Raw genomic sequence first — 26,638 nt, 5'->3', positions numbered from 1 at the left:
ATCTTTGTATAATGGTGTAATGAGTTAGTGTAAGTAAAGAAAAAAAATGATTAGCCAATTTGAAATAGTTCAATTAGCAGCATGTCCATGTTAATTCTGTAGAAATGGACACAAACAAGTGTCCAAATCGTGCATCGTTATCCAGACTGCCATTAATAAACTTAAATTCCAAAACATAAGTACTTAATATTTGAACCGATTATCTCAATTCCATCTGCCACAATCACTTCAACACGATCAACAAGGTAATACGGTCAAGAAACCTATATGCTGTCCCAGTTCAAACACCTGCCACTCATTACCCGGGCTTTGTTTTTATCACCTTTTGGCGCTTATGATCCACCTTATGTTAGAACTTAGGAACTATATCCATCCATCCATTTTCTGAGCCGCTTATCCTCACTAGGGTCGCGGGCGTGCTGGAGCCTATCCCAGCTATCATCGGGCAGGAGGCGGGGTACACCCTGAACTGGTTGCCAGCCAATCGCAGTGCACATACAAACAAACAACATTCACACTCACATTCAGACCTACGGGCAATTTAGAGTCCCCAATTAATGCATGTTTTTTTTTTGGGATGTGGGAGGAAACCGGAGTGGTCGGAGAAAACCCACACAGGCACGGGGAGAACATGCAAACTCCACACAGGTGGGACCGGGGATTGAACCCCGCTCCTCAGAACTGTGAGGCTGACCCTCTAACCAGTCGTTCACCGTGCTGCCCTTAGGAACTATATGTAAAAAAGAAAAACTTTAAATATTTGCTCCAACACCCACAATTGGGAAACTTGCAATCAATAGCTAATTTACCATATACGCTTGAACCGAACGCTATTCAGTTCTTGGTTTAAAATATTTTTCTTCTGTTGAGCCAAGTTATCAAAACGGGTATTGTATATTATTTACAGTAAAAAAAAAAGTACATTTCAGTCTGTATTTTTAACTTTTGATGAACGAGGTAAAAAGGAGGCACATTATCGTCGAGTGCTTCTACCAGTCCTTTTATTATTATTATTGTTATTATTATTATTAGGTTTTTACACAAGTATCTGTTCTTATCTTAAGTGGAGTGTGAGTTCTTTTGCCACCTCTGCGGGAAACCATTTAATCGTATGGTCTTGTTGTTGTATTATGCTCGAGGTTCATTTGAGGTCATTTGGGCTTTCTGACTTGCCGTACTGGAAAATCCACGTGATCGAAATCTATAATTACGGGTACCTCCGTTGTCAGCGGTTTGTTTCTTTGACAGACCCTTGTGCTTACGCTATGGCGTCGACAAGCCGGTGAGTACGTTGCTTGTTATTCGTCACAAATAGCCCGACGACATTACTTTCTTCGTTTGTGACACATGGAAGAGTTAGACACGAAGACAAGGAAACAATAGAAGCGCTCTTTATTACATGAATGTAGGGGTAGCATCTTGTTGGTTAGCATAGCATGTTAGCTCACCGGTCATTATGCCCACACGATGTTTTTATGATTTTGGCGTTCAGTATGTACCAAAAAGCTAATTGATACGTCCAACTTGTCACTGGTGTTGATTCATATTCGGTTTTCTAAATTATCCCCAGCCACATTATCCCGGCTCGCTAGCCGTGTTGCTAAGGCCCCTTCTCTCTCGCTGACAGGCATCGCGCAGCGTCATCACATTGGAACATTGTTTCTGTGGTATTAAAGATAGCGGTGTCAAAACTTGTTTCCATTGCGGCCACATTATGTATATTTATGCTTAATAAATGTATAATAGTGCGGGCCTAAAATCACGGTTCGTTACGTACCTTCGAGGTTCGGTGCAGTAAGGAAACAAAACTTGTTTATCGCTTTACCCATATATATCTGTACAGGTTAATGACATTTTAAATGAAAGAGCAGCTGTTTAAATAGTTTTTCCCCCCCACGCAAAGTGCTGCATCCATACCGTCGTCTGATTAGGAAATTAAATATACGACTTGGTTTAAAGTTCCCACAAACTGTTTAACAGAGTAAATCTTAAAGCTATAATCTGTGATTTTGGCGCCGCCCCGTGCTGGAATTCAGCATTACAACAAAGGGGTCTGTCGCTTCGATTTGACGTAGGCTATGCCAAGTCTCCTCCTCTCCAACCCCTCAAATAATGTACATGAGAAAGTAAACATATTTACAACAACACTTAATGATATTTTAAATGAAACTGTGGCAAAAAAAGAGAAGCCTGTGGCCAAAATGTACACGGGCGGTATACATACGTACGTTTGTGCCTCTCACTGGCCGTTCAAATAAGAATCAGAATCATCTTTATTTGCCAAGTATGTCAAAAACACAAGGAATTTGTCTCCGGTAGTTGGAGCCGCTCTAGTAAGACAACAGACAGTCAATTGACAGAGAATACGTTTGAGACATAAAACCATAAAAAACACACTGAGCAATAAAAGGTTACCAGTAATGTGGTAATGCCGGTGCAATTTATAAATTTTTTTTGACAATTGTGCAAAAAGATGCAGAGTCCTCTAGCAATTAGAGCAGTTTGAAATGCCTAATAGAACTATAGTCCGGGTGCAATCAGCATTGTGCAAAGGGCGCAGAGACTTCAAGAAATTGATGCATCTTAAAGTTACTCGTAGTGTGTTAATCTGAGACAATGTCAATTGTGCAAATGGTGCAGATGCTACTCAAGCACTTGAGTGGCCAGTATTGGTCAACAACAGATATGCAAATAGTGCGGAGTAGCGAGACTACTACAGTGAGTGCACGAGTAATGTGTAATTGGGCTGACAGTAATGTGACAACAATCTCAAGACAAAATTGGCAGCATATTACGATGGAATTGTAAGAAAACTGTTTAGGAAGTTAATGGCAAGAGGAAAGAAGCTGTTGGAATGTCTGCCTGTTTAGTTTGCATAGTTCGATAGCGCCTACCTGAGGGAAGGAGCTGGAAGAGGTGGTGACCAGGATGTGGAGGGTCCAGGAGAATTTTGCATGTCTTAGTTCTGGCAGCGTGCAAGTCCTCAAGGGTAGGAATGGGGGGTACCGACAATCTTTTCAGCAGTTTTGGTTGTCCGTTGCAGTCGGAGATTCGATGACTGCTGTGTAGGACTACCTCAACAGCTCCTGTGGCAGGCCGTGCTTCCTCAGAAGCCGCAGGAAGTACATCCTGTGCTGGGCCTTTTTGAGGATGGAGTTGATGTTGATCTCCCACTTCAGGTCCTGAGAGAATGTAATTCTCAGGAATTTGAAGGTCTCGACGGTTGACATAGGGCAGTAGGACAGCGTGAGGGGCAGCTGTGGCGAAGGATGCCTCCTGAAGTCCACGATCATTTCTACAGTCTTGAGCATGTTCAGCTCCAGGCTGTGTTGGCCGCACCACAGCTACAGCCTCTCCACTTCCTGTCGATATGCAAACTCGTTATGGTCTTTGATGAGGCAAATGACTTCAGGAGTTTGACAGCCGGGTGCGTTGAGGTGCAGTCGTTCGCGTAGAGAGAGAAGCGCAGCGGTGAGAGGACACAACCTTGGGGCGCCCCAGTGCTGGTGGTGCGTGTAGATGAGGTGGTGTACCCCAGCCTCACCTCCTGTGTCCTGCCCGTCAGGAAGCTGTAAATCCACTGGCAAATGGCAGACGAGACAAGTAGGCAAACTCCAGGGGGTCCAGGAGGGGACCTGTGACGCACTTGTGGTGGTCCAGCACCAGGCGTTCAAAGGACCTCATGACCACAGATGTCAGGGTGACAAGCCTGCAGTCATTCAGATGTGAGATTGCAAGTTTCTTGGTGACTGGGATGATGGTGGAGCGTTTGAAACAGGATGGTACTTCACACAGTTCCAGAGATCTATTGACGATCTGTGTGAAGACTGGAGTGAGCTAGTCCGCGCAGACTTTGAGGCAGGATGGGGACAACCAACCTTAAAATACAACAACAACAAACATACTTTAATACTATAATACCAACCAACCAATCACCAATCCGATCAAAAGATGGAGCAATGTGTCTATTTACATGACTTTCATTTATTGTATATACTTGTGTACTGTAATACTGAGTATCTTCAAAATTATTCTCTGGCATTTTAGACAAAAGTTAAAACATCAATGACCTCTAGGGGGGCATTCAAGGATTGGCCACTGACATAAGTTTAGGTCAAATCAACATTACAACATGACAGAAATAATGGGTGCTAAATTACTGTAATTAAATTACTTTATTGCAATCAAATTACTTTAACAAATACTGTTAATGACATGCTTACTCTTAACTTTCTCAGTGTCACGGCTATATGGATGAGTCTTGTCCAGAGTTTGCATTTGTTTGGCTGTTGTTGTTTTTTTTTTATCACGCTGCGTTGCTTGAACGCGGCATACTCCTCCTTGCGTATATTCTTCAGGTGCCCAATCAAATTTGTTTTGTTGAAGCATTTAGAGGACGTTCCCCACGACGTACTTCGGTTGTGTACAGACTGCAAATAATTTGTTGTTTGTCTGATACACCAGAAAATGTTTTTTCGCTGACAAGATTGAAAAAAACTTTATTGGCCAATCGATTGCGTCATTGATCGGATCGACGAATTATGACATGAAAGCCGATCAGCATAAAATGCTAATTATCAGATCGGTGTCAAGTCTACTTTTTGTGTCACGTATGTTACCGGCGACCGATGTCCGTAGGGAGATTCAGGAAGTCGCGGCTGGGAGAACCTCTCCATGTCATGACAGGTGGTGAAGCGGCAGCAGCGTTACGACGTTCAAAGCTATAATCAAGTGGATACAAATTCTTGAAAAACACATCGCTGGGTCCCTAGAACGTTAACTTACACACACGTTAACAGAAATGAGCTCAACAAAAGCAATAAAAACAGATCAGAAATCAGATCGGTAAGGACGGGAGGACTACTGGGTGGTGACCACGTGACCACCCTCACCGCTGCTGGCAGCGAGCAGCTCCTCGAAGAGGAAGATGTGACAGGCTTAATCAGTATTTTGTCATCTGCTCTCGTATTGGCTTGGGTGAAAATATATATTTTTCAACAAACAAAAGTTGTGGATTCCAGCTTTGTCTTTGAAGGAAAGTGTAACATCAATGCTATCTCTTCTTTTTAGGAAATTAATGATGCAACTTGGTTTTAAGTTTACCGTTCTGTACAGTAGGGGAAGAAAAATACCAAACTGCGTATGTCTTGTGTATACAGAAACAGATTTAGACGTTTAAAATAAAAATGCAATAGCTTAAATATTATAAATAACTTGCCTTCTGTATAGGAAGTGAAGGAGCAGGGGCAAGTTTTTGCTTTAGTTTTTACATACACGCAATTTAAGGCGTCAACCAAAGCGTTTGTTCATTTTATTTTTTTTTAATTAACGAGAAAACACAACTGAATGCAATTACCTGAATGCACAAGGACTGAAAGCGCTTACGTCAAATCTGATTGCCATGCGCTTTATTTGCATTTGCATAGATATGATAATCAACGTTGGCTCGGCAATTTCATTTTGGCCTGTTATGTCCTCAAATAATAATAATTTGTTGTTTTTTCCCCCATTCTGTTGAATTTACCCTCGCACAGTTGCCAGTGAAGTTGTATTTAGTATGATTTTCAATGTGAAATTGCCATTTAAAGGAGATATTGTACAAATGTTTTCACAATTTAAAACACTTCCCAGGTGTATTGACTTTTGTTACCATGATGACCGTGGGCGCTAGGGCTTTGCGACAAATATCTTCTCCACTTTTCAAACCCCACTTGTCGTGACTTTTCCCCAAAACAGCAATCAAAAACAAATCTAGTGACTTTTTGTGGTGTTATTGGAGAATTCTGGAGACTTTGGAGATGTTCACGCTTTCCGCATCTGGACTGCAAATGAGTGGCGCTCATGCAAAGCCGCCACTGGCTAATTTAACCATATAAACCCACCCCCATAAAGCGAGTGCAAGTACAGATTTCATTGTGTTTTCAGTTTTTCACTAAGCTGTCAAATTGCACTTGTCAATTTCACACTTAATGGGTTGGCAGGCACTCCACAGTAGAATAGTATCCTAACTATTTGTGTAAAACAAAAACAAAAAAAGTAAATTTTCCATAATATGTCTCCTTTAAAATATTGTAATACATTTTCTCAATTTTTGTTGTTGTTGTTGCTCTCAGTCCATTTATATTACATACTTTAAATTTCTTACAACAGAAAGCCTCCTTAAACCACCCCTCCAACACTGTTTACATTATCTATATTGAATGGGCTTTTTAGAATAGAGTACATCTTCCTCCTCATTCATCGACCCGTTGTTTTGCTTCCACAGTGGAGATGGATCGACCCTTCCTAGAGTTCAGTGTCCCAACCACCCCGATGCCATTCTGGTGGAGGACTACCGAGCAGGGGACATGATTTGCCCCGATTGTGGTCTTGTCGTAGGTAGGTCGTAGCCTTTTTAATATACAGGAGATCCTCTGTCTAGGATGGCGTTTTGTTTCTAAGGTGGCCACGTAACCCGAATTCGTGTCCTACGCTAACACACTCGTAAAGTTGTAATTACAGCACATATTTGTATAAAAAACCACTTCTTGGCCATAAATGTAAAACAATCAACATGCTTGAGGGGTAGCTTGTAGTAAATACACTTATCTTGTCCTTAGTGCAAATGATGATGCAAGTGGTCATGATTTATTACTAGGATCTTGCCTAGCCTTTCTCTAAACCAGTGTTTCAAAAACTTCTATTTAGCCAAGGCAATTATTTTACATTAGAAAAATCTCCCGGCATGTCAGAAAAAAGGATATATACGGAAATAATAATTGTCACAATTTACTCTGCAATTTAATCTGGTACGTTGTAATTGAACATGAAGTTATAATTCTGTTGTGTGAATATCAACAGGTGATTGAGGGGGTAATTGTACCTTCTGCCATCTATTGCAAGTGCATTGATTTTTTTTTTCTGCCTGTCACTATACGTCGTTGGGATAGCTAGATGGGTAGATGGACAAAGATAAATTATTTGTAAATAATTATTTTCTGACCAATTAAATTCAACAGTCACTAATGTGTGGTTCACAATGGTTTGGAATCACTGCTCAAAAGCCTAAATAGAATGGACTCCTATGTAAGCCTGTACTATGTCAACATGACTGCTGTGAAAAGGGTCGTGATGTAAAACTAGAAAGCTTGTTGGCCTGTACTCGTTTCCACAGTACAGTATTTGTCCCACTCAGTACAGATGTCTTTAAAGGGTTCACACTAAACTGCCTGCTTGATGAGTGTGATTTATTGGTACTGTCAAGTGGGCTGGCAAGCCACATGAAGCGATGGAGCGAAAGGTAGTGATTGGCTTATGTGGCTGGGTTCAGTGTGAGCTCAGCCCCAGTTTCAATTCCTGGTTTAACCACCTGGTGGTGGGGCTCGAAGGCGAGCGCCTGGTGGCCGGGCCTGCACCCATGGGGCCCGGCCGGGCACAGCCCGAAAGGGTAACGTGGGTCCCCCTTCCCATGGGCTCACCACCTGTGGGAGGGGCCATAGGGGTCGGGTGCAGTGTGAGCTGGGCGGTGGCCGAAGGCGGGGACCTTGACGATCCGATCCCCGGCTACAGAAGCTGGCTCTAGGGACGTGGAATGTCACCTCTCTGGCAGGGAAGGAGCCCGAGCTGGTGTGTGAGGTCGAGAAGTTCCGACTCGATATAGTCGGACTCGCCTCCACACACACATTGGGCTCTGGTACCAGTCCTCTCGAGAGGGGTTGAACTCTCTTCCACTCTGGAGTTGCCCATGGTGAGAGGCGCCGAGCAGGTGTGGGTATACTTATTGCCCCCCGGCTCGGCGCCTGTACGTTGGGGTTCACCCCGGTGGACGAGAGGATAGCCTCCCTCCGCCTTCGGGTGGGGGGACGGGTCCTGACTGTTGTTTGTGCCTATGCACCAAACAGCAGTTCAGAGTACCCACCCTTTTTGGAGTCCTTGGAGGGGGTGCTTGAGAGCGCTCCCGCTGGGGACTCCATTGTTCTGTTGGGGGACTTCAATGCTCACGTGGGCAATGACAGTGAGACCTGGAAGGGCGTGATTGGGAGGAACGGCCCCCCCGATCAGAACTCGAGCGGTGTTCTGTTATTGGACTTCTGTGCTCGTCACGGATTGTCCATAACGAACACCATGTTCAAGCATAAGGGTGTCCACACTTGCACTTGGCACCAGGACACCCTAGGTCGCAGTTCGATGATCGACTTTGTGGTCGTGTCATCGGACTTGCGGCCGCATGTCTTGGACACTCGGGTGAAGAGAGGGGCGGAGCTGTCAACTGATCACCACCTGGTGGTGAGTTGGCTCCGATGGTGGGGGAAGATGCCTGTCCGACGTGGCAGGCCCAAACGTATTGTGAGGGTCTGCTGGGAATGTCTGGCAGAATCCCCTGTCAGAAGGAGTTTCAACTCCCACCTCCGACAGAACTTTGCTCATTTTCCGGGGGAGGCGGGGGACATAGAGTCCGAGTGGACCATGTTCCGCGCCTCCATTGCTGAGGCGGCCGACCGGAGCTGTGGCCGTAAGGTGGTCGGTGCCTGTCGTGGCGGCAATCCCCGAACCCGTTGGTGGACATCCACGGTGAGGGATGCCATCAAGCTGAAGAAGGAGTCCTATCGGGCCATTTTGGCCTGTGGGACTCCTGAGGCAGCTGATGGGTACCGGCTGGCCAAGCGGAATGCAGCTCTGGTGGTCGCTGAAGCAAAAACCCGGGCATGGGAGGAGTTCGGTGAGGCCATTGAGAAAGACCTCCGGACGGCTTCGAGGAAATTCTGGTCCACCATCCGACGTCTCAGGAGAGGAAAGCAGTGCACCACCAACACTCTGTATAGTGGGGATGGGGCGCTGCTGACCTCGACTCGGGACGTTGTGAGTCGGTGGGGAGAATACTTCGAAGACCTCCTCAATTCCACCGACACGCCTTCCCATGGGGAAGCAGAGTGTGGGTTCTCTGAGGCGGGCTCTCCTATCTCTGGGTTTGAGGTCACCGAGGTAGTTAAAAAGCTCCTCGGTGGCAGGGCCCCGGGGGTGGATGAGATTCGCCCGGAGTTCCTAAAGGCTCTGGATGTTGTGGGGCTGTCCTGGTTGACACAGCTCTGCAACATCGCGTGGACATCGGGGACAGTGCCTCTGGATTGGCAGACTGGGGTGGTGGTCCCCCTTTTTAAGAAGGGGGACCAGAGGGTTTGTTCCAACTACAGGGGGATCACACTGCTCAGCCTCCCTGGTAAGGTCTATTCAGGGGTGCTGGAAAGGAGGGTCCGTCGGGAAGTCGAATCTCAGATTCAGGAGGAGCAGTGTGGTTTTCGTCCTGGCCGTGGAACAGTGGACCAGCTCTACACCCTCGGCAGGGTCCTCAAGGGTGCATGGGAGTTCGCCCAACCAGTCTACATGTTATTTGTGGACTTGGAGAAGGCGTTCGACCGTGTCCCTCGGGGAGTCCTGTGGAGAGTGCTTCGGGAGTATGGGGTACCGAACCCCCTGATACGGGCTGTTCAGTCCCTGTACGACCGGAGTCAGAGTTTGGTCCGCATATCCGGCAGTAAGTCGGACTCGTTCCCGGTGAGGGTTGGACTCCGCCAAGGCTGCCCTTTGCCGCCGATTCTGTTCATAACTTTTATGGACAGAATTTCTAGGCGCAGCCGAGGCGTAGAGGGGGTCCGGTTTGGTGGCCTCAGTATTGCAGCTCTGCTTTTTGCAGATGATGTGGTTCTGTTGGCTTCATCAAGCCGTGACCTCCAACTCTCATTGGAGCAGTTCGCAGCCGAGTGTGAAGCGGCTGGGATGAGAATCAGCACCTCCAAATCTGAGACCATGGTCCTCAGTCGGAAAAGGGTGGCATGCCTTCTCCAGGTCGGGGATGAGATCCTGCCCCAAGTGGAGGAATTCAAGTATCTTGGGGGTCACCAGAGGTCGCCAAACAAAATTTAGATCATGATTATGTGTCGCCAGTTCAAGCATAAGTCTTCTTAATATTTTATCCTATCAAAATCCAAAATCATAGTAAACAAACACATACTGGAGTCAACAACATATAACCATCTATTTGATTTTATATCCTTGAGATAATTTTGATGTTCTCTTTGATGTTATAACTTTGATGTTCTTTTGAGAATCATAGATAATAAGTACATCAAGCCTAGTAAAGCTGTTATACATTATTCTTACTTTTGTATTACTAATAGAAAATGCTTTGAAACTGCTTTTGTGTAAGAACTGTAACCTGTGTAAGATTGTCTCTCTCAGACAAAGTAACACAAGATGTGCTACAAAGATAGGAACGAACCTGTTGAATGCATGAGAGAATTGTATTCACATGAAAGTATATACATTTATTTTACATTTAACATATACACATGTATTGCAGATTGCTTAAAGATTAACATGGTGTGATGAAATGTATTGGTTGAGTACAAGACATGAAATGTGCTTGTAATTGAATGTATTTACTGAGAACCTATTTGAGTGAGCAAATGAGGGTCAAGGCAGGACAACGCTAAAGTGAAAGGTACTTTTCACTCAGGTCAAATCAGGACACGCTGAGAAGTGAAAGTGAAAGGTACTCTCACACTCAGGTCGTATCAGGGCAGGCCGACAGCGAGGAGCGCATGTCAAGATATGTAAACAAAGGATTATCTTAGAAAAGGGGAGGTCTGAAAACAACCAAGGTTATAAAAGCCTCACACGCTGATAAACAGGGCTCTCTTATCCTTTCAAGGATAGGGAGACACACGCTCTTTTCTCTCGCAATGACAAGGGACATGCTGGCAGGAGGAATTCATCAGGCTACTTGGATAGCACTTCATTTTTGAATTCTCCTCTTTAATTGGGTAAGACTAAAAGATTATTATAATAAGGTAACTAATAGAACCGCCATTGACATTGCGTGGATAGGGAAGAGAGCTAGTCAGCTGTCCAGGGATTCTTATATTCCAAATTATCTTATTATTAATTGGCATTATGACTCCGTAGGACTTGATCACTCCTTAAAGCTCACTCAAAAGGTAATACTTGTTTTATGAATTAATACTTTTAACTCTTTCTACTTCTTTTCATTCTTGTTATTCTTATTGTTTATTCTATATTACAAACCCTTACTGTCATATTATTATTTTAACCTTAAATAATCACTGAAATAAAAACCTTGCTTTAATTTTATTCTATCTTTGTCATTCTTATAATGAGAGTTGTCTCATTTTTATCACTCAACCTCTTATAAGTGATTGAACGTCGACGACATTAATATCACCGAGTCGTAACACCATCCCAAAAGTAACTCATATATATCACTTCGGTTTAATACAAAAACAAATCTGTACGGTCCTAACAAGGATTGTTAAATTTACTAGGTCAATTACAAGGGCAAACGATTTTTAGAGATGAAGCTGCTGTAAAAACGGAGTACTCACGTTATTATCCTTTCACTCGGTGTGGTTACTCATCAAGGGGTGATAAGTGAGAGCAGATCGGATTGGCTCCGTAAAACTAAAGGCAGTTAGCACACCTAGGCGAATTCATCTCGACACCGGCTTAAAAGCTCCCGTCCCCTTGCGCGTACGGAGTAGGATACGGTAAGGAGAAAGGGGGAGGCTTGACCCTTTAAACGGAGAGTCAGTCAGGACATTTCTCCCGATTAGTCCTGCGGATAAGCGAAATCTGACAGTACACAGCCCGTTTGTTACGTACACAAAGTAGCATGTGGTGCAGCCAGCAAGTTAAAGCTGTGGGTAAACCAAGCTCTCTTTAATAAGCCTCCTCAGCACGCTGCTTAAACCAGGAGGGAGATGATGTATGCCGGCCAGTACTGATGCAAGCGCCACTGTGGGTGTGATCGAAAAGGATTACACTTCATTTTTTTCCCTATTTCTAAGTGTCTTTTTTGGCGGGGTTCTGTTCAGGTGATCGAGTGATTGACGTTGGCTCTGAGTGGAGGACGTTTTCCAACGAGAAAGCCCTTAAAGACCCGTCCAGAGTGGGAGATGCCCAGAACCCACTGCTGAATGGAGGAGACCTCACCACCATGATCAGCAAGGTCATCTCACCACACAATCACCTTGTCTAAAGGTTACCACAGTGGTTTCTTCAACTGGAGTTTGCTAACTGTAGCTTTGCACTAAATTATGTTTAATCATTTAAAAAAGTGCTGCATAATAATAACTCATTTTATTTATAGGTGCCTTTTAGGGCACTCAAGGTCACCGTACAAACTGCAAAAAAAGACAAGCATTACAATAAAATAACATAAAACATAAATTATAATGGTAAATGATATGGGCAACGTTAAAGTGAATAAGCAATTGGGAATAGGTGAGTCTTGAGTTTAGATTTGAAGAGGGCTAATAAGTCTGTGTTTCGGCGGTCAGGTGGTAGTGAGTTCCAAAGCCAGGGGGGTTAGTGTGTCTGAAGGGTGTCTGGCCAATTTGAATTACGCGATCTGCAGTCTGCTTAAACCACGCCCCTATTTCCCTATAAAAGGACGTCCATCTGACGCATCTCAGCCAATGTGGGAGGTTTGTCACAAGTGACGGCTGATCCAAAACTTTAACAATTTTTTACTTTTATCCTACTCTATCCTAACTAGTCTATCCTCGTTAGTGTCACCGGAAAGCTTACTAAACAGAAAATGATAACATATAGCCTAATATTCATGTTATCAATTCCAAAGTTAAATTAGAGAATGTGGCACAAAGCACATAATACAGTCTCCTCCAAAAGTACTGCAACGGCAAGGTCAATTCCTCTGTTTTTGTTGTTATACTGAAGACATTTGGTTTTCAGACCAATATATTTATATATGAGAAAAGTTCAGAATTACAGCTTTTATGTCATGGTATTTACATCTACATGTTAAACAACTCAGGGCAGAGCACCTTTTGTTTGAAATCATCCTCGTTTCAAGTGAGCAAAAGTATTGGAACAGCAACAGATGTTACATTGTAATGTGAACTAGTGGGACTAAATTATGTTTATGTAACAAGGATTGAAGGAGAGGAGAAGGGACAATTGTTTGATCACTAAATGTAGCTAACGCTAGCTGCAAACGAGTTACCTTCGTCTCCGATGAAGCTCGGCTGCTTCCAGAGGAAGTTCTCATCTGACGATTCCGCATCCCATTTAGTCAAATATTGGTTGGCAGACAATTAGCTGGCAAGCGCCCGAGAGCATCTCGCCATATGGCCAGGCATTTTCGGCAATAGCAATGCTGCAAAGGGTTCGGCTCGGAGCATCATCCTAAATTCAGCCCCATGATCTAAGGCATCATTCCTGTTGGTCGCAGGAATATTTTTCTTGCTTTGGAGCACTAGATTTCTAGTACCAAAAGCTTTCTTTAGATTTTTTTTCATTTTGTGTTCTCTCTTTTCCATCATTATACGTGCCTCTTCTCATTGTCTCTTCCTCCCTGCCGCCTCCTCCTCCAATCTGAGGGAGGGACGTTCACCTCAAGGCATTGTTGCCCTCTACAGGGTGTCATTCTTCATTGCAGTTATCCAGAGGCTTGATGATCACAGAAAACTGCACAAGACTCTCCCCCACCCATCCCCGTTAAAAAATGCCATTGACGTCTTTAGAATCTAGGAAAAGGTGGCTGTGGAGTTTTTGACCAACTTGTTCAACAGAATTACAGCGGGTGAGAAGATGCCTGAGGAATGGAGGAAAAGTGTGCTGGTGCCCATTTTTAAGGGTGATGTGCAGAGTTATGGGAACTATAGAGGGATAAAGTTGGTGACACAATGAAGTTATGGGAAAGAGTAGTGGAGCCTAGACTCAGGATAGAAGTGGATATTTGTGAGCAACATTATGGTTTCATGCCTAGAAAGAGTACCACATATGCATTATATGCCTTGAGTGTGATGATGGAGAAGTACAGAGGTCAGAAGAAAGTAAAGTCAATGTATCACTGTGCCTACTCCGCTACCTGGTGGAACCACTGGGCATTACAGGACAACCTGGTGGAACCACTGGGCTTTACAGCACAACCTGGTAGAACGAATCACCATTACAAGAGAAGGTCAAATGAATGCAGTCATGATTTTGATGATTTGGGCGAATCTGTACCAATCTTTGGCGGGCCTTATTGAAATGATCAACAAGCCGCATGTGGCCCGCGGGCCGTAGTTTTCCCACCCATACCATAAACCATGATGTTTGCAGATGACATTGTGATCTGCAGTGAAAGCAGGGAGCAGGTGGAGGAACAGTTAGAGAGGTGGAGGTATGCACTGGAAAGCAGAGGAATGACGATTAGCCAAAGTAAGACAGAATATATGTGCATGAATGAGAGGGGTGGAGGAGGGAGAGTCAGGCTACAGGGAGAAGAGATAGCAAGGGTGGAGGACTTTCAATAGTTGGGGTCAACAGTCCAGAGCAATGCTGAGTGTGGTAAGGAAGTGAAGAAACGGGTCCAAGCAGGTTGGAACGGGTGGAGGAAGGTGTCAGGTGTGTTATGTGACAGAAGAGTCTCTGCTAGGATGAAGGGCAAAGGTTATAAAACGGCGGTGAGGCCAGCCATGATGTACGGATTAGAGACAGTGGCATTGAAGAGACAACAGGAAGCAGAACTGGAGGTGGTGGAAATGAAGATGTTGAGGTTCTCTCTCGGCGTGACCAGGTTTGATGGGATTAGAAATGAGCTCGTCAGAGGGACTGCCAAGGTTAGATGTTTTGGAGACAAAGTTGGAGAGAGCAGACTTTGAGTCAGTCTCATTGCCGTGCGAAAGCTTGAACAACAGTGCAAGCAGACACGTTAGCCCCAGCATCCGCAATCCATTCACAAATTGTGGCGTAACTTGCCCGGCGCTGCCTCCTAGTCTTAGTAAAGCAGTGTTCGCCATCTGTCATCCATGGCTCCCACGCCGCTCACTTCACTTTGAACGCCCTGTTTACACGGATGTCCAGCGGTTTGTTAAGCCTCCCGGAATGATGGAAAGCCCCGAGTTATTGCACTCAGTCGAATGGTGACTTGAGACGCTTCTCCCGACTGTTCTTTGCTCATTAATCCATTGGCACCTCGCCTTGTTTCCGCATTTTGTTTTTCTTTTTTTTCCGCGAAAACTCAGCTTCGTCTTCTTGACTTGGCGACGCTTGTTTTCCTCCTTCCTCCACTTGCGAACCATGGATTCGTTGATCTTGAATTCTCTCGCAGCTGCTCGATTCCCATGTTCCTCCGCGTAACTGATAGCTTTCAGTTTAAATTGTGCTTCGTAAGCGTCTCTTTGTAGGTGACATTTTCGGGGGTCCTTAGCCAAACCGATGTTGTTTTGCACAATGCACACCCCGGAAATGCTCACAGTCAGTTAAGCGGTTAAAAAAAACAAAAACAAAATACAAAACACCCCGGTGCTATATACCTACTGGGGGCGTGGCTTTAGCGTCCGACTTCACGCACCCTTCCCCTGTCCTCAGCCACGTCCCCTTTTCCTCTGTGTAAGCAGCGTGTCGGCAGGAATTGCTTAAAAAAAAAAAAAAAATCAAGCGGAGCGCTTATCACAACAACATTTATAGATGTTGAAACACATTATTATAATGCGCCCCGTCCATTTTGGAGAAAATTTAAGACTTAATTGTGCCTTATGGTCGTGAAAATACGGTATGTTTTTTTAATGTAGTCCTAGTAGCGATGCACACTGTGATACTATTTAGGTAAAAGTGCTTTGTTTCCACCACAGGGAACTGGCGCCGCAAGTTTTGACGAGTTTGGCAACTCCAAGTACCAGAACCGGCGCACCATGAGCAGCTCGGACCGCGCCATGCTCAACGCCTTCAAAGAGATCACCACCATGGCGGATCGCATCAACTTGCCGAGGAATATCATAGTAGGTTTACCACTACAAGCCACTTTGTGTGTTCTATTCCAACAGTCCTCGACCTTTTTTGCGTCACGGACTGGTTTTACGTAGAGTAATATTTTCATGGACCGGCATAGAAATAAATAAAAACAATTAATAAAAAATCCAACACCATGTTACGCTGAATGTAGTTGGGCTTGCTTTTATCCAACAAATTGGTCCCATCTTGGTGTAACGGGAGACAATTACATCTGAAGTGTTTTACTTAGATCTAGTCAACGCTATAATTAAGTTTTGGTCATTGCAGAAAATTCTGCGTCACAAAGATAGGATGTTGGAAAGGGAAGCAAGGTACTTAGGGTATTTATAAACAAAAAAAACAAAAAATAAATTAAAAAAAAATGTTTTTTTTTTTTTTTTTTTAATAAAGCAATCTGGATATTCTGTCTTGATTTTAATCCAGGCTTGCTCCTCAGATCAGCCCGTGTCATATTTGTTGCACTGGTCTTTTGTATTTTCATATTTTTGGTGCTGCGGGGTGGCACGGTGGATGACTGGTTAGCACATCTGCCTCACAATTCTGGGGACCGGGGTTCAAATCCCGTTCCTGCCTGTGTGGAGTTTGCATGTTCTCTCCGTACCTGGGTGGGTTTTCTCCTGGTACTCCGGTTTCCTCCCACATCCCAAAAACATGTGTGGTAGGTTGATTGAAGACTCTAAATTGCCCGTAGGTGTGAATGTGAGTGCGAATGGTTGTTTGTTTCTATGTGGTCTGCGATTGGCTGGCGACCGGTTCAGGGTGCACCCCGCCTCCCGCCTGAAGATAGCTGGGATAGGCTCCAGCAGCCTGCGACCCTAGTGAGGATAAGCGGTAAAGAAAATGGATGGATGGAGGTGCTGCGGGTCGCGGCCCAGGTTGTGGTCGCAGCGGAACCGCGAAGCACAGGTAACATTGGCAACAACATCTAGTCCGCTAGTACATCTTGTATGTATTAGGAAACGCGTCTACAATTATCTAGTTTACGGATGTTAATGTTAAATGTATTAAGCGACTGAGCGATGTTAGGGATTGTCACAACACAGAATGAACCAACTTCAAATTCAGAAATGGCCAATAAAAACAGAAAGATATTGTACTTAATATTTTCATGGAGGATGCATTTGGGATTAGCCTTTGAAGTTAGAAATGTCAACTCTTTTCCAGAATGAGATTGCTTAAAGAGGTGGATGCTATGCATGTGGCATAGCTTGAAGAAGGCATCAGGTGCAGATTGCCCTGGCTCAAATTGGAGGCCAAAACAAAAAAGCAAAGAAATGAGGCAAATTTTATTTGAATCTTAAATTTGTACATCAACATGTACAAGCAGTGTAGTGTAGCAGTGTAAATAAATGTTTTTCTGCGTGCCGAACATTTCTTTTGCCTTCTCGTACTCTGCAAAGCCTTACAGATTGCTTAATTCATGTTAAAATAAAAATAGAAAATCTCCGTGGGGGCCCGGGGATCCCCCCAGACCCTACCCCCATACAATGTTTTAAATTAATTAATTTATTTTTATTTCTTTTTGTCACCTTTTTCATGCCTTTGGTGTTTGCATGTCTGGCATGACCCTGGCATATCATAGTTTTGTATGTAGTAAACATTGACAGTGACGCGATATATTAGCAAAATATTGTACTTGGAACAAAATGTTTCTGTAACAAGCAATGGCAGACAAAACCGGTCAATTCATTTTAAAAAGACAAAACAACTTTATTTTTATTTGATCATTTGTTCGACTCGAGGGGCCAGTTCTTATAGTGAGGGCTCCTAACCATCTTCCCTTGGGAAAACCACTTTTGAGCTTCACCACAAACTTATGATTAACATACATTTAAAAATGATTGCATATGTGTACCACCACCATATAAAAGTACCGTTTATGATTATTCACACTGTTTTGCAATGTATTTACTTGCCAAACAAACCAATGTACCTATTTAAAATCAGTCTCAAACAGAACACGGATAAATCATTATTACTGCAATGATTGCACTTTAATGATAGTTTGTTTTCCTATACCATCCTCTTAAAAGGAGTATGGACTTTTTAACTTTGTACATATTTTCATGTCTATGCTATAAACAGGTTTGGGAGGGTTACTTAATGTAGTTAGATATATAGATGGAAAGGTAGGTATTTAGCCCCCGGTATTTGCTAGCTAACCTTTGCACATAACTGTTATAATGAGTGAAATGAAAACGAGAGACATATTAAGCAGGCAATCTTTTCCATTAGCATATAGCGACCCCCAAACGCACGCAGACACCTTCGTAATTTTGAGACGATCATACGTGACCTCACTCGGGTGACAAATGTAGCAGTATTGATAATTTTGTGTGTAAAAACAAAAGCTGTGGGTGACATGCGGTGGGAGGAGTTTACGGGCTTACCGCACTTTACAAGGTAGGTGCGGGCGAGCTAGCTTGCTCACCAGCAGTTCAGATGCGTTGACAGCTCACACTTGTCATTTAAATTGAATAAGTAGTGGCCTGGCTAGTGTCAAAATAGTTACATGGTGGTCACTGGCCAGACACATTGGCGTTGCTGGCCTGTCTGTGACGTGCAAATGTGAGGCACTTGTATGCCGCAATCCTGTGGATAATAGCACGTGTCCGATATGTAAGAAGCAGAACAAGATCTCTCTCGCTCTCTCTGTCTCTGTCTGTCTCTCTCTTCCTCCCTCGCTCCCTCCCTCCCTCCCTCCCTGTCTCTCTCTACTTACAATTGCAAGGAGGGACTCTCATTTCTCAACGTACAATTGCAAGGAGGGATTTCATCATCTACGGTCCATAATATCAAAAGATTCAGAGAATCTAGAGCAATCTCTATATGTACGCGGCAAGGCCAAAAATGAACATTGAATGTCCATGACGTTCAATCCCTCAGGCGGCATTGTATTAAAAACCAGCGTCATGGTGTAAAGGATATTGTCACGTGGCACAGGAACACTTCAGAAAACCATTGTCAGTTAATTCAGTTTGTTGCTACATCTACAAATTTAAGTTATAATTCTACCATGCAAAGCGAAAACCATATCAACGACACCCAGAAACGCCGCCGGTTTCTCATCTGAGATGGACTGACGCAAAATAAAAAAGTGTGCTGTGGTCTGACAAGTCCACATTTAAAATTGTTTGGTGAATCATTGGCCTTCGGGCCAATGGGGAAAAGGACCATCTGGATTGTTATCAGCGCAAAGTTCCAAATGTGGGTGTCTTAGTGCCCTTCGCATGGGTAACTTGCACATCTCTGAAAGCACCATTAATGCTGAAAGGTACATACAGGTTTTGGAGCAATATATGCTGCCATCCAAGCAATGTCTTTTTCAAGGACATCCCTGCTTATTTCAGCAAGACAAGGCCAAGCCACATTCTACACGTGTTACAAGAGTGTGGCATTCTTAGTAAAAAGATACGAGTAGTTGACTAGCCTAAACTAATAGTGTCCTCAGTTCCCAAATGTTTGAGTGTTGTTAAAAGGAAATATGATGTAACACAGTGGTAAACATTCCCCTGTCCCAGCTTTTTGGGAATGTGTTGCAGGCATCAAATTCAAAATGAGTGAATATTTGCAAAAAATATATACAGTTGATCACTTTGAACATTTGAATATCTTGTTTTTATAGTGCGTTCAATTAAATATAGGTTGAAAAGGATTTGAAAATCATTGTATTCTGTTTTTTGTTTGACACAACGTCCCAACTTCATTGGAATTGGGGTTTATAAAACAGAGAATTACGTTGTGCATTTAACAAAAGCACAGTCTTACGAAAGTCTCCTAGCTTAATGCTAAAACACAATACAAAACACAGACTAACGAAACTAGCATTATTGATGTTAGGGTAATTTTAAACCTTTAAACAACTTAAATTTGAACACAAACTGTAGCAACACCTGCAGACAGCATACAAAAATACTCACAGGCATACATTCTTTATCCTTTGTGGAAAACTACGAATATAATTGCATCTTAGTTTCATCATCAAATCTATGTGCAGTATGTCTGATTGTATTGTACTTCCCCCTTGTGGTCAAGGTGTATACACCAGAATGTGGAGCACTGCCCATTGGATTATCATGATCTGCAAACAGTAATTTAGTGCTATTTTTCTTATTAAAAACACAGAAAAATATTTTAGTACTGTATCATGTGACTGAATTTCGATCAAGTAGCTTTTGAGCTCTTAAATGGTTGGTTGGAGACTGCTGTTCCATACTTAATCAATGCGTTTGCCTTGCAGGACAGAACCAACAACCTATTCAAGCAAGTTTATGAACAGAAGAGCCTAAAGGGCAGAGCCAATGATGCCATCGCATCGGCTTGCCTCTACATCGCCTGCAGACAAGAAGGTGTCCCGAGAACTTTTAAAGGTTAGACCAGAAGCATCCCTGATTAGTACCTGCGGCTACTTGAGGATCCAATTTAGTGCCTCTGTAAGATTTTAGGGTTCCATTTTCAAAGAAGTTACCCATATTCCATACTACACTACCAAACAAAATTTAATTTAGCAAATTAAAATTTAATTTGACAAAAAAAACATGTTGATAAATGACTGCTTTTGCAACATATAAATGGGCACCATGACTTTGTCATTGTTCATTCCCATTTTCACCAGAGTCCTATTTTTCAAAAAGTGACTGGTGAGTTTAATTCTTGCTGAGAACCAGACAACAGGAGCATAATCATTTTCACGTTGTTTTTCATATGACACAAAAGGAGCTCGGTCGAAAAAGTTGAGGGTCACCCTTTAAATTTCATGTTTTTCATGAATACACAGTTGTATATATACGCAATATTATATATATATATATACAATACTATTCAAAAGTTTGATGATCGCTTATGCCTTGATCAGACTACATGATTTTAGCCCCAGGTATTGGCGATTTCCCAGATCGGGCCAGACATATTTTGTCAGGAACAACAAAACGTCTTGTAGTGTGACATAATCCGTGACCCACGATTTGGCCCTACGATGTCAAAATGTAAAGTTGAGTTTGGGTGGGGCATATCTTCCGTTTAGTGTGACATAGCAACGACAACCCCCGACAGCGCACCTTGACGCCGACCAATAAGATTGCGTATTGTGACTAGACTTTATACCGATCTGATCGGCTTGATCGGTGTCAGCCAATAATTAACATTTTATGCTGGTCTGCTTTAATTCGCTGATCCGATCAATGATGTTATTGATTGACTCCGCAAAAGACATTTACTCCACGTCACCATCGTGTACAGTATACTTGAATCCAAAAGCTAGTTTATTTTTAGCCTTGTCTCATGTCTTTTGACGTAGTACTGTAAATGTCTGACCGCCAATAGTTATTTTGGAAAAAAATAAAATAAAATGTCGGCGGTGCAGACAACACATAATGCGTGGATCAGACTAAAAGGCAATTTTAGTCTTTCACGATTGCACTATGTCAGACTACTGCAATAAAATCTAGTATTCCGATACCTCCGCATCCCTTCTTTTACGACCACTGGGCTTTATCTTGTCAACTCAAACGCGACTGGATACACTCATTACCATGGTGACGACAACAACAATGGATCGCGTCGTGATCACACAAGTATATACAGTAAATGAACAAGTCATTTAAATAGAAAAATTGTGTCGGCGCAGATTGTATTCTTTGAATACCGCCACCGCCTCTCGACAGATGAGACAAAAAACCTTTTCTTTGCATTGAACAAATAATAATAATAGTTTGTCCACTGCAGGTTAAATACCCTACATTCTGAATAAATGTTCCTCTTTCCTAACCTTTTCGCCATTATTCTGTTCTGTTTGATAGGGGCGAGTCTAGGATTTTTTTTCTGGGGGTGGGGGGTTCAGATAGGGGCACAGACTGCAGAAGGGTGGAATAGAATGTCACATTCTATTCGTGTATTAGTCTTGATCGCGTGGCCAGACTGAAAAAAACAATCATAATACGTCTCTGGTATTGTTCAGGGGGCCGGGCCAAATGTGGAGGCGGGCCGTAGTTTGGGCACCACTGGTGTAAAGCCTAATTCTGACCGGTGCATCGCTTCCCGTGCTCGTGCTGTCCTGACTCACTCATCCAATCACAAATCACTGATCCAATCACAAATCAGTCACATTCGCTGCCCCAAAGATAGTCGGAAATAACAGAACTCTAGCATCATGCTAAGCAGTGTAACGCGAAAGCATAATTAGAGCTGGGCAATGTTAAGAACCTCACGATTTGATTACGATTCTTAAGGTTGAGATTGTTTGATTTTGATTCAATATTGGTTTTATTAGTAGAAATGCACAAATAATTACCTATGGAAATGTTTTATTTATCATGGCATCCGTGTTCGTCCACAGAGATCTGCGCTGTGTCCCGCATCTCCAAGAAGGAGATCGGCCGCTGCTTCAAGCTGATCCTGAAGGCCCTGGAGACCAGCGTGGACCTGATTACCACTGGAGACTTTATGTCGCGCTTCTGCTCCAACCTAGGCCTGCCCAAGCAGGTGCAGATGGCCGCCACTTACATCGCCATGAAGGCCGTGGAGCTGGACCTGGTGCCCGGCAGGAGCCCCATCTCTGTGGCTGCCGCCGCCATCTACATGGCTTCGCAGGCCTCCGCCGAGAAGAAGACGCAGAAAGGTGACGTGACTTTGGGCCTGGACTGGCGTTATACTAAAAAATTAATGATGAGATGATCATTGTTTAACTATACAGTGGTGCCTTGACTAACAAGTTTAATTTGTTCCTTAACCACGCTCATAACTCAAAAGATGTATCTGAAATCATCTTTCCCCATTGAAAGGAATGGAAATGCCTTTAATCCGTTCTAGCCCCTCCTAAAACACGATCAAAAATGTTTGTAACTTGTTTTTAATGACAAAAATCATGCTTTACAGTATTGTACGCTTTAAAAACAGAAATGACTTAATAAGTATGAATGTAAACAGTTTGTATATCATGATTTCATGCTTAAAATCATTAGAGTGGCTCCTGGTGTGTGCGTCTTCGCCACCAGAGGACAGTATATGTAAATACACAAAGATAGTCACAGTTTATGCAGTCATGCAGTCAGTTTTCAAAAAGGGTAAAGTAGTATTTTTTTAATTTTTTCTTAACAACATGGGATGGTAGTTTTGTTTAGCCCCTTTGACATATTGTTTGTGTGTTAGCATTAGGCTAACAGTCTTCCGTCAGACAAAGACAAGGTTATGTATTTCGTGTAATAGTTTTCCCGTAAACTTAAACTGGTAGTGGCAATAAATTGCTTGAGACAAGCACTTGGCCAATTTTTGAAGGATGTTTCACTATATTTGAAACTTGTGCTTGTTGTGATGTTTGCTCACAATCTACTGCTCATAAGTTAAAATTGTACTTACAACTCAAGACAAAAAAAATAGTCAGCGATAGGGGTTGTCTCTCGAAAAACGTAAGTTTGGGTCACAAGTCAAGGTAACAACTATACATTTAACCTCCTAGGGGTTCACTATTCACCTTCACCTATTTGTTTTTTTTCTATAACACTCCAAGATGCCTCAAGGCGACACCAAAGCCTTGGCTAATATGAAAGTCGTAATTGGTGTTGAGGAACTACTGTATATTGAAGTGCTACATCTCGACAGATAAGATGGGTTTAGTATGGGTTGTTAGAGAGATTCCTTACAGCATTTGTGTGTACATGCATTTAGTGTGCATTCCCCCCCCCACCCCCCCACAATCAACTCGTTAGCATTTTATTTTTAAAGGGGTGCCACCCCTCCTTTTTTTCCCTGCAAGAATACGTTGATATTGTGTTTATTAAATAAGAATTAAAATTCCTCAATTTTTATCCGGCCGCCATGTTTTGTAATATCGCCTTCTGCTGTCAACCGAAATTGAAGTCACAACTGCTCTCCTGCTTGCATTGTGAACATCACGTGAGCAACCCAGAAAACGGGTAGTGGACTCCGTTTATGCTGTGATAACTAGCTTAACCACAGGTTGATGACTTGATGGTTTGAACCCAAACTTGCTAAAATGTGTTTGTGAAATATTTTTTTTTAGTTTAGTTCTCCATATAGGTAAATGTTGTTGATGTATCATTTTAACATACTTCATTGAAATTAATTACTACTTTCCTCTTTGCTGGGGCATTTGTGTCATCAGAGCATGTTTGAGAAAAATGCAAACAGGCAGGGGTTGACTTTTTATTGACTGTTTATTCAATCTATTTATGCTATCGAAGTATAGTGATAGGCAGAACAATTAAATGCTTGTTCACTAGATGAGATAATTTGTGTATAGTTTTTTGGGACGTTTTCGTGTGGTGGTGTGCTGTGAGTTTTCTGTCAAATATGTGCCTTGGCTCAGTAAAGGTTGAGGAAAACTGGCGTACCCAATTGAATAAATAGCTTTACATGCATAGAAGTTAATCACCCTAATTATTGTTTTTGCTTCCACAGAAATTGGAGACATTGCCGGTGTTGCAGACGTCACTATCCGACAGTCGTACCGGCTCATCTACCCTCGCGCCGCAGAACTTTTTCCTCCGGACTTCAAATTCGACACACCTGTCGACAAGCTGCCCCAACTGTGAAAAGATGATCTCCTCCAGCAGGACGACATTGTCTGCTACTTTCACCATTGCTCCTTTTTTTTTTTTTGTCGTTGGTTTTTCTAGTACCCAAAATTTCAAGCCTTTGTCAAGGCACCCTCACAGCAGAAACGTGGACACACACATTCCAGTGATTGTGAGAGAAGAACTGTACCCATTGACGGACATGTTCAAGTGGGGAAAGTGCTTGCAATTTTAGGCTGCTTTCATACGGTATACATACATTTTTTGTAGGAAAGTGTTCTCCTGTTTTGTTTGAACTGTAATTTAAACAAAAATAAAACCTTTCATTGGAATTGAGGCTAAAGATCACCTTTTTCTATGGATTGAACGGCAGCTAAATCGCAGATTCTGGGAAATATTTACAGTGGGCCAAAAAAATATGTAGTCAGCCACCAATTGTGCAAGTTCTCCCACTTGAAAAGATGAGCGAGTCCTGTAATTTTCATCATAGGTATACCTCACCTTTGAGAGACAAAAATGGGGCTGATTTTTAAAGAATTTATTAGCAAATTATGGTGGAAAATATTTGGTCACCTACAAATAAGCAAGGTTTCTGGCTCTCACAGAGCTGTAACTTCCACCTGTTTGAACTCATCAGTATAAAAGACACCTGTCCACAACCTTAAACAGTCACACTCCAAACTCCACTATGGCCAAGACCAAAGAGCTGTCAAAGGATGCCAGAAACAAAAATATATGTAAGCAGCTTGGTGTGACGAAATCAACTGTGGGAGCAATTATTAGAAAATAAGAGACATATAAGACCACTGATAATCTCCCTCGATCTGGGGGTCCACGCAAGATCTCACCCTGTGGGGTCAAAATGATCACAAGAATTGTGAGCAAAAATCCCAGAACCACACCGGGGGACCTAGTGAATGACGTGCAGAGAGCTGGGACCAAAGTAACAAAGGCTACCATAAGTAACAAACTACACCGCCAGGGACTCAAAACCTGTAGTGCCAGATGTGTCCCCCTGTTTAAGCCAGTACATGTCCAGGCCCCTCTAAAGTTTGCTAGTGAGCATTTGGATGATCCAGAAGAGGATTGGGAGAATGTCATATGGTCAGATGAAACCTTTTAGTAAAAATTCATGTTTGGCGGAGACAGAATGCTGAGTTGCATCCAAAGAACACCATACCTACTGTGAAGCGTGGGGATGGAAACATCATGCTTTGGGGCTGTTTATCTGCAAAGGGACCAGAACGACTGCTCAGTGTAAAAGAATGGGGACATGTATCGTGAGATTTTGAGTGAAAATCTCCTTCCTTCAGCAAGGGCATTGAAGATGAAACGTAGCTGGGTTTCTCAGCATAAAAATGATCCCAAACACACCGCCAGGGGAACGAAGGAGTTGCTTTGTAAGAAGCATTCCAAGGTCCTGGAGTGGCCTAGCCAGTCTCCAGATCTCAATCCCATAGAAAATCTTTAAAGGGAGTTGAAAGTCTGTGTTGCCTAGCGACATCCCCAAAACATCACTGCTCTTGAGGAGAGCTGCATGGAGGGATGGGCCCAAATACCAGCAACAGTGTGTGAAAACCTTGTGAAGACTTACAGAAAACATTTGACCTCTGTCATTGCCAACAAAGGGTATATAACAAAGTATTGAGATGAACTTTTGTTATTGACCAAATACTTATTTTCCACCATACTTTGCTAATAAATTATTTCAAAATGTTTTTCTAATTTTTTTTTCTCATTTTGTCTCTCATAGGTGAGGTATACCTATGATGAAAATTACAAGCCTCACACATCTTTTTAAGTGGGAGAACTTGTACAAATGGTGGCTGACTAAATACTTTGTTGCCCGACTGTATGTACTACAAATAACTTTTTTTTGTAACATTGGTTCAGTGGTGTGCCATGAGATTTTTTCAAGGTAAAAAATAAACATGCCCTCGCTCAAATTTTGGGAAACATATATTCACATAATTCCACTATCGTTTAATTTGTGCATTTATGATAGGCAACACAATGACTGCAAAAATAACTTTTTTTTTTTTTTTACACCAGGTTGAAGAGCATCAGTTGTGACTTGAATATATATATTGATGTACCATTTGTGTCTGTTTTGGTAACGTGGACAAGGAGTAAAAAGAAAAAAAACTGTACAATCTATTTCCATTAAGAAATAATCTAAGGCTATTTATAGAATTAGAGCTTTCAGCTTCATTGTGTACAAACGTGTGTGTGTGTGTGTATATATATATATATATATATATATATATATATATATATATATATACACACACACATATATATATACACACACA

At 42.7% G+C, this 26,638-nt stretch overlaps 1 protein-coding gene across 1 annotated transcript; it reads left to right on the top strand.

Annotated features, from left to right (window-relative positions):
• Positions 1 to 1,129: 1,129 nt before the first annotated feature.
• gtf2b (general transcription factor IIB) lies at positions 1,130 to 24,663 on the top strand. Its single transcript, XM_061796389.1, has 7 exons — positions 1,130 to 1,282; positions 6,266 to 6,378; positions 11,868 to 12,001; positions 15,636 to 15,782; positions 20,036 to 20,165; positions 22,130 to 22,411; positions 24,211 to 24,663. The coding sequence occupies exons 1-7, from the start codon at positions 1,131 to 1,133 to the stop codon at positions 24,342 to 24,344; spliced, it is 1,092 nt and encodes a 363-aa protein (XP_061652373.1). The 5' UTR covers position 1,130; the 3' UTR covers positions 24,345 to 24,663.
• The last annotated feature ends 1,975 nt before the right edge of the window (positions 24,664 to 26,638 follow it).

Source organism: Phyllopteryx taeniolatus, chromosome 14 (assembly GCF_024500385.1).
Source record: "Phyllopteryx taeniolatus isolate TA_2022b chromosome 14, UOR_Ptae_1.2, whole genome shotgun sequence".
NCBI classification, from domain to species: domain Eukaryota; kingdom Metazoa; phylum Chordata; class Actinopteri; order Syngnathiformes; family Syngnathidae; genus Phyllopteryx; species Phyllopteryx taeniolatus.
Note: the sequence above shows the minus strand (reverse complement) of the source record. Positions and strands in the feature narration are given on the sequence as shown.

Coding starts and splice junctions, on each gene's coding strand:
- gtf2b (XM_061796389.1), top strand. CDS start 1,131: ATGCTCGAGGTTCATTTGAGGTCATTTGGGCTTTCTGACTTGCCGTAC. Junction 6,379..11,867: donor CGATTGTGGTCTTGTCGTAG/GTAGGTCGTAGC, acceptor GGTTCTGTTCAG/GTGATCGAGTGATTGACGTT. Junction 22,412..24,210: donor CGAGAAGAAGACGCAGAAAG/GTGACGTGACTT, acceptor TTGCTTCCACAG/AAATTGGAGACATTGCCGGT.